Genomic DNA, 9,107 nt, shown 5'->3' on the forward strand with positions numbered 1-9,107 from the left:
CCTAGTATTTAATAGGGCAAGGACTGGGCTAGGTAAGAGTTCAGCAGACGGGCAGTGAGCCTAGGTACAGAGCACTCAAACCATTTATAGCTTGAACAGGGTGAATTCTCTTTAGAAACAAGAGAATCGGCATCAGCTTCATCGCATCACTTTAGCAGATACGCATAGGGAATGTATACACACACACATTTTAAAGAAAACCTAAACAAACACATATGCATACAGATTTTTTTATGTAAGGCAGGTCTTTTATTTCAGGCTTGTCAAACATTTTTCCAGCCCCTTTTCCTATTAATACAGCATACGGTGCCGTTTTATTGCTAAAGAAAGCAGACCATCATTGCAAGCAGAACAGCATCAGCAGTGGCTTGAGGCAGCAGTCCAGCTGAGTTAACAAGGTTCAAGACATACATTATTACTGTGGAAGAAGAATACCGTTACAGGAATAGAGAAGACGAGTAGAATTCTACTTAGATTGCACCAAATCATTCTCTTGACATAGTCCATAGTTAACAGGATACACTAAAAAGCAGAACAGCACCATTTTGGAGCAACAGAAAAAGACCTAAAACACTACTTCCCCATCTTTTACTAAGTTGTTATATTACAAAGAAGACAGAAGGGAAGGATGAGGACACAGCCGACTTCATCTGCTGCTCTAACAATGCTCTCTTCTGCAAGAAGGGATACAGGACTTGTGAGCTCACCCAAATGCAAATCCCAGTATGAACGAACGTGCATGCCCTTACCTCTGCGTAACTAACAAGTTACTACTTAGTACCACTTACAAGCTGCACTCCCGAAGTTTTTTGTCAGCCTGCTTCAAGGAGATCCAGGTGTTTAACATGTTTGATCGCAGCTTGGCCCACACCAAATGGTTGTTTAAGCCAAATATCTGGGCAGCGAACTGGGCAGCTCCTTCAGGTGAGAGGGTGGTAGGACAGCCAAGACCTGCAGGGAAGAGCATGCTGCTTACCGAAGCGTTTCACAGGCAAACACAACACCGCCTCCAAAGAGCGACTTAAGACGAAGTTTGTTTCACCCTCCAGGAACCACACAGTCTAGCTGTAAGGCTACTGAAGTGTCATGTGTTCCACTACCTCTAACATCGCTGCTTCATGGCATTTTAACCCAAAAGCCAGCACACCATGTGACTCTCCCTACAGAGAGGTAGGAGACTGCTGGGCCTCCCCAGTCACCAAGCAACCGTTCAACCACTAACCAAGTTCAAAGATGCACGGGAGTGCTGCGTCCAGCTGTGGAGCCCTCACCATCAGAAGGATATAGACTGGTTGGAGCGAGTCCAGAGGAGGCCACGGAGATGCTCCGAGGGCTGGAGCACCTCTGCTATGGGCACAGGCTGAGAGAGTTGGGCTTGTTCAGCCGGGAGAAGAGAAGGCTCCGGGGAGACCTTATTGCCCCTTCCAGTACCTGAAGGGGCTACAAGGCAGCTGGGGGGGACTTTTTACAAGGGCCTGTAGTGACAGGCCAAGGGGTAACGGGTTTAAATTGAAAGTGGGGAGGTTTAGGTTGGATATCAGGAAGAAATTCTTCCCGGAGAGGGTGGTGAGGCACTGGGACAGGTTTCCCAGAGAAACTGTGGATGCCCCATCCCTGGAAGTGTCCAAGGCCAGGCTGGATGAGGCTTGGAGCAACCTGGTCTAGTGGAAGGTGTCCCTGCCCATGGCAGGGGGGTTGGAACTGGATGGTCTTTAAGGTCCCTTCCAACCCAAACCATTCTGTTATTCTAAGATTCTATGAAGAATTGCACAGGTACCAATGCACTGCTGTACTAGTTCAGTAAGCTCTTACCTGCACTGATTGTGGAGAAAGATACTCTTTGATCATAAGGAAAACGTAGCTCTAACTGAACAAACTCAACTATTTCAGTCCCCATTAATGCCAATTCCAATTTCAAACTGGAACATTTAGCAAGGATAAGCCCAAGTTCATACCTTTCTAAAGATTATTCTTATGTAATCTTTGCTCTATCAGGCTTTTTGCCATCAAGAAGCCAAAGGCTATGCAAGTTATTTCCAAAGGCTTTGTTCAGTACTGATCCAGCTACTTCTCCGGTGCTTTGCCATGTACACCGGACCAACAACAGAACAGAGGTAGCTCAGAGCACGAGCGTAACATCATCTTACCGCTGGGTAGTCTGAGCGAGGACCACACGTCCTGAGTGCCCCAGTCAGCCGAGAGCGGAGGGCAGTTGACAACTGGGTAAGCAGTGTTACCAGACATCACCGGCCCCAAACCGTTGCTTCTGCCAGCTACTGCAACAAACACTGTCGGGATTCCATCTCCTGGGGTGGGGAGGGAAGGGAAGACATTCAGAAATCAGCAATTCGCCTTTTTCTCTACCACTTGTTTTTGTGGGAACTTCACCTGAGCCCACCATTCCGTTTCCAGTTATTTTGTCAATTCCATCACACAGAACTAGAATTTTGTGTCTAACTTCCCCCGCTTATAGTAGTATCTTCTAAATCTTGGAGCCTTACATCTCAGCTACTGTTTGCAACAACTGAAGTTAACACGTCTTACTCTGCTTCTGAGGGGAAGTCTCAGTATTGGAGGAGTATGTGCTGCTTAGCTTTGTAGAGAGCACAGCCATTAAACCTCTGGCATCTTTAAGCGCTCCTCTCCTTAAGACTTACACAGTTCACCTCAAAATAAGGTGTTTCTCGATGGTTACCACGTCTGTAGTTTCACCAAGTAGAAAGTATACTCCCACAAAAGTAAATAGTTCTTATCTCCCCTCTGCTAAGCCATAAACCCTTCTGAAGAGATGTAGTTTTCTTCTTAAAGATAAGAATTTAGAACACGTATATTTTTCTCACGGCATCCAAAATAACAAGCAGGAATATTTTCCTAGAACAGGCAGACAAATATGATGGGAGCAACATCGGCCTTGTAAAGAACACGTAAAAATAGTCAGTCAGCTAGAGAAGTCACTCATCCTCGTTACAGAACGGCCAGTATCAACCAGCAAGATGCCAGAGTAAGTGTATGGATGTGATCAATCCGTGAGCAAAGCTGCTCTGGTACTGGGATAAGAGCAGGGGTTAGACTTAACGGAGCTGTGGCTGAGCAGTAGGACACCACACTACTCCGTGATTGTTTAGTGCAGTCTCTAACCTGTCATTATGTAATTAGCAAGTGTGCAACAGCATTGAAACAGCTTGGTGTTTGGCAGAACATGGAAAAACCCCACACAAAAACCCTTAAGTGGCCAAGTCATTCTTGACCATGACGATGCTGTTTCAATCCAAATCCGTAGTCCTTTGGCATTTACCTTCGTATTCTGCTTTGATCCTCAGGGTTTCATCTGGCCCTTTGTGAGCAGAAGTCACTCTTAACTCGCAAGGAATTCCAAAGGTTGCACATGCCTTTTTTATTTTTTCACAGTGACTGAGGTCAGAAGAAGATCCCATCAACACCACAACTCTACCTTGGCTCTTTGTTTTCAGAAGCAACTAGGAAAAGGGAAAGGAGAGCAGTCAACAGGTTTGAAGATACGCAGGGATCTAGACCATCTAGGTTATTCGTAATATAGATACCTCCACTCTTTCTGCAACCCACTCAAAGTTCCTCTTAACCATTTGCAGTGCTTCAGGAGTCACTTCTTTCAGGTCCCGGTAGGACTGAAAAGGAGGAAAAAACACACCACCATAGTGAAGTGAATGTTTTGGGTACACATGCTTTGTGCAGCATTTTGCTGCCATAATTGATAGGAATGCCCCAGCTGAAATATTTAGGTGGCTTTAGCAATTCCACAGGAAGGAGGACAGAGCTTGGTACAGACAGAGGAGATAATAGCTCTTCCTTGCTTCCATATCTACTTAATGAAGAACCTTCCCAGTAGGTATAAACAACCTTCTACATTACAGGTCATGCAGTATGAAAGGATTTTAGTGAGGGTATTAAGGTTTTGAAGGCTTCCCAACAGGTAAATTTAAGGAAAGACATACAAGTCTAACTTTGAAAGAGTCTGAATACCCGCAGCAGCACTGCACTAGCCAACCTAAGTTCTGCGTGATGTTATGTACCTTATTTTAAGGAGATTAGCCAAAGCACTATCACAGCAATTCACTCAAGCATGCTACTACAAAAGGCAGGTAAAATAAACAATAGAGCAGGCTGCTTCCTAATTTAAGAGTAATACTCCTCTTTCCACACACACACACTTCGAAGTGTTCCCCTGGGGCTTACAGCCACTCACTCTCACAGCATCTCTGTTACTAGTCTCAATGACTGTCACAGAAACTCCGTGGCAGCATCACTCCCAAACCAGTTCTTTTCCTAAGTAGTTATCTGGTAATTCAGAGGTATTTGACAAGTGTAATTGCTACAAGTCTAAATACAGGACAAGTTTTAGTATAAACTTAATGTTTGCAGCCCTCATGTGGGCACAGTCCGTCAGTAACTCTTAAGAGACAACTGAATATTGAATTCAAGCTTAACCAAAATAACGAAGAGCAGCATCCTCCTGGCAGTTCCCTCTTCACCAGATCTTTACCAGTAGAGATACCACTCTGAATAAACAGAGAAACTTGGAGGCAGACCTAGGCAGCTCCTCCTTAACTATTTGTTATCCAACTAGTTTATTACCTGTACAAGTCAGAAATTATTACCCCTGGAAGCTCATTACAACAGCTCCAGTCAGTAGTGCTCTTAGGCATTCCTACTGAAAATATACAGGCAGAGAATTTGGGTTTTTTTTACCATAATCCAGATAATCCACTATTTAATGAGAACAGGATTGGACATTAGGTGCCCTATGAGCTACTCTGTAACAAGATAAGACTAGCTAGAAAAAGCCACTCTGAAAGTAGATGTTTAACTGTAGGGTTTACTTCTTTCATTCTTCTTCCCAACTGACTCAAGGTAAAGGGTAAAACACTACCTGTTTGTCCTTCTGCTGGCTTCTGTCTCCTGACGGCCACAGTCTCCATGAATCGTTATCAATAACATCAGCAAGAACAATTTCTTTTGTCAGAATATTAACACCAAATTCAATCTAAAAAGACAGTAAGAATCCTATTTTAGGAATGATACAGCGATACGTTTCCTGTCAGAACCAGGATTGTGATTCTTATACCTTGAGGTCTACCAGAGTGCAGTTTTGGGGCTGCCATGCTTTTTCCAGGATCTCAAAAATAGCTTGAGTAGATCGAGCCATAATATCCACTTCAGTCTGGCCAATACTAAGTCCAGCAAAACAGAATTTTGCTTCAATTAGCTGCTCCTCAGACCACTGTGGATCGTTATTAGCATCATCCTGTTAAGAAAACCAAAACATATACATCACGTAATTTAAGCTTGCTGTAAGAGGGACAATAGCCATTGGAAGATAATACTAGGGTTTGTTGTTTTTCAAAAAACACAAACACAGGCTGAAAACTAGTATTGGATCATTAGCACTAAAAAATAAAATGACAGCAACATTGAAAACACTCGCTGCAACACGTGAACATCTTTAAAAGCACTTCAAGTGCGGACAGCGTACACTGCAAACAACTTTCAGTCATAGTTCACGAGATCCTTCTTTCAGCACCTACTCCCAAAGAAGTTCAGAACCCTAGTGACTAGCTAGCTACTTACCCTCACCATCCAAGTACTGTTTATTCCAATTTCTTCAATACATCAACATGCCCCATTTCAACCGATGCCTTATGCTTATGCCTAAAAAGCCATTACACCTTATAAATAAATCATTTTTCTATTTTACATACAGTTTGGCTCGTTATTCTTTGATGGCCCTGTAAGCCAGTATTACATTACATGCACTTTGGACAAGAACGCAAGAAAACATTAGGATGGCAAAACTACCAATAGCGAGGACTGCTCAGCCACCAGGTGCCACTTGCTTTATCTGTCAGCATTTTAAAGGCGATAATACAGAGTTCCAGCTCTTGAAGTTTGATTAAGATCACAGGAGAGGAAACTTACCTTGTAAAACATCTCAATTTTGGGTGGGTAAAACTTATATCCTTCCTTGACACCAGGGTTTCTTTTGAGGAAGGAGCCAGTAGCAATTCTCCTGCACACCCATTCAATCGGGATCATTTCACAGTGAGCTGCTATGAACGCTGTGTCGCTCTGCTTCCTGACAAATGCAGTTTTTATACCTAAATATAACAGATGGCAGCTTAGTTCCATTACTAGGCACACTCCACAGTTGCAACAGAGTCATAAACATCTTGAAGCACAACTGAATCTTGTTCTTCTCTGGACTTAAGGGGCATGCTGAAGCTCTTCATGGTATTTTAAGCCCAATCTGGCCTTGCAAAAGGCAATCAATGCCATTATCTTCCACAAGTCCTTAGTTTAGCCAATTTTATCCTAAAACTGAAGGATATTTTATCCTAAAAAAAAAAATAAATTTATCCTAGAGCTCAGAGGAAATCCTATGCTTGCAGGTAGTTCTGTTCCCAGAGGTTTCAAAAAAGAAATCTATTCCTCACAATGGTTTGTTTTTAAACAAAAGTTAGCAGCAACCAAGTACCCAACGGTGCTCTCTGGTGGAAGATCCATTATTGGATCTCTAGTTACTGGGGCTCTCAAAGGAGTTAAGGAGCACAGCAGCCCTTACTACTTTGTTAAAGGGGGATGGGGCAGGGAAGAGAATGACTTAGTCCTCCATTTCATTAGAAACAAGCATTTATTTAGGGCACTAGATCGTGGTGATTTTTTAGGGAAAAGACACTAAGACTCGGAAGCACCTGTGAACACACACAAACCTGCTGCAGCAAGTCAACCTCCTTACCCAATTCTGCAATGAGCCCGTATTAAACGGGGATAGCCCACACATGCAGACAAGCACTGTAAGCACTAAGTGGCTCCTGTCTCAGTTTTACTCCAGGGAAGTCCCACTTTTCTCCCCCCAGGGCAAGACAACTGCCAAGCCCAACCGGCATCCGACAGAGACAGAAGATAAAGGAGTTGCATCCAGTCAAACCAAGAAGTTGCTTTATTCCATCCCACTCCAAAAGCCATAAAGGAGGAATTGAAGTCTTAAAATACAGTATTAACATTGACCCTTTGGGTTTTGTAGCACTGCCCTCAGGGGGAGAAGGAATTAAGTAATCAACTGCACATAAAGTCACTTCTAAAACCAGGTATCAAGGCCCTCACACAGTTTACGACTACATTTTTTTCTAGCAGTGGGGACGCATGCTTTTGCAGGGCTGAGGTTGGCTCTATTATGAGGGGGAGAGAAACTTTAACAGAATTTTGTAAATCATCACCTTTGAAAGAGTAGGTTAAGAAGAGTTGCGCAAAGCAAACAAACTACTCCTACGATAAGGCATTCCCGCTCTCTGCGATTTATGCCAGTCAAATAAGCAAGCCGCAGAAGAACCCTGAACGTTCTTTTGTTGCTTTAAAATCCAGATGCAGTTTACTCCGCATATTTTTCCACAGCACCTGAAGTTACTGAGTAGAAGCCGCTTAAGGATTTTAGAGGTCTAGAACGTGGCTTCTTCACATTTAAAGTTCGTATCTGTAGGATATTAAATATTTTGACAGTTACCTTAACTAATGCCATTTGAGAATTAGACAAAACATCTAATTAGTTGTTCCTAAGTGAAAACTGGTAGTTTTAATCAACTGCAAATATATTCAGAAGGACCTTGGAGGATTCTTTTTACCACACGCACCATAGGCTTCCCAGGAAAGCCAGTGACTGAGGGTTATACTGAATGACTTGATATATCTTTGTCTCAGCTCAGATTTTAAAGAGCTACTTGCACAGAAATATAGGTAGATACAACTCTACAGAAACCATCTTTCTCTTCCCCACTTACGAAACATGCTAGGACTTGAATACTTGCCTGTCTGAGGACTGTTACTACATGTAACAGTTAACCTATACTGCATGTAACAGATCATACAACTTTTAGAGTAACTCAGCCGGTACTCGAAGCAATCTTTATGTGAATGCCTCAGAGTGCACAGAGCGCACAGCTGTAAGTGGTCTTAACTAAGTTTAGTGGTGCCTGTATCACAGTACTGTTTGCAGAGTCAAGTCAGAAATCCACCAGCACAAATTCCTCTTTGCAACTTGCAAATTTCTCCGTCAGATGCTTCAAAATCCTTTCTTAAAGCAAAGATTTAAAGGGGCTCCGGTTTTGGAACTGTGGTACAAAACTTACTTGAGTGGCTCTCCTTATGTAGTCCATGAAAGCTGCCTTCCAGCATCAGAAATATTTTGTCTTTTAAAGTGAACATTAAGTTCCTAATGCATACAATACAGACCGACACGTGCACTGGCGATACAGTCCTCATCAGTGTTTAAGTACAAAGCATACAGAAACTTTACGTGGAGGTAGCCCTCACAACTGAAAGAGGGGGAAGAAAAGATAAAACAACTACTCTGATTTCATGCTTTAACATTCATATTCACGCATCTTGGACACAGCGGGGTAGTACCACTAGCTAGCAGCAACTTCTACGCAGGCAGAGGCGCATCCGGGCCGGGATTACAGGCAAGGGGACGTGGGGGAAGGGTAGAACTGGCAAAAGTAGAGGGGAGGATTAGGGGTGGGTCCAAAAAAGCAGGAGAAACTACTGGAGCGTTATCTGCGATTAGAAGATTACTTTAGTCTCGTGTTCCAAATGAACAAGGTGCCCACCCAGCTCTGTAGTGCAGGAGGGGAAAGTGTAACTGAAAACGAATAGAAGAGACACTAAAAAAATTAGAAATCAGAGCCTCAGGGCTCAGTATACAGGCACAACGCTGTTTTGTAACAGGAACTGTAATGCACGAGCATGTACTCCACCTCCGAGACACTTACCAGCCTCCTGAAGCAACTGAAACACGCAGCTAGTCGTCGTGTTGGAGATGGCAGCCTTCCCTTCCATTCGGTCCTTCCTGGCGGCGTTTCCCGCTGTGATTTGGTCTTTGGATTGCATGAGGACGCATCCCGGGACATCGGGCAGCTCGTACACCTCTTTCGTTTTACCTTCGTTAACTTTTTTCCCGAGTTTCAGGTCTAGAGAAACAAACGTAGCAAAAAAAACAAACACACAAAAAGAGGTGAGTTTTAGACGGAACGTGTCCCTTCCGCAGGCGAGCCCACCGCGGCCGCGTGCGAGGGGGCACC

General features: G+C 43.6%; 1 protein-coding gene across 1 annotated transcript; it reads right to left on the reverse strand.

The window, feature by feature from the left end:
* Positions 1 to 765: 765 nt before the first annotated feature.
* Positions 766 to 8,996, reverse strand: PAICS (phosphoribosylaminoimidazole carboxylase, phosphoribosylaminoimidazole succinocarboxamide synthetase; the record flags this gene model as incomplete). The annotated part of the gene is made up of 8 exons (XM_010146762.1): positions 766 to 951; positions 2,148 to 2,306; positions 3,296 to 3,476; positions 3,561 to 3,644; positions 4,907 to 5,020; positions 5,102 to 5,281; positions 5,953 to 6,131; positions 8,799 to 8,996. Coding segments are annotated over 8 exons (1,262 nt in total), but the record flags the coding sequence as incomplete, so codon positions are not given.
* Positions 8,997 to 9,107: the final 111 nt, after the last annotated feature.

The sequence above is a fragment of the Eurypyga helias genome, unplaced genomic scaffold (genome assembly GCF_000690775.1).
Source record: "Eurypyga helias isolate BGI_N326 unplaced genomic scaffold, ASM69077v1 scaffold15942, whole genome shotgun sequence".
NCBI lineage: Eukaryota > Metazoa > Chordata > Aves > Eurypygiformes > Eurypygidae > Eurypyga > Eurypyga helias.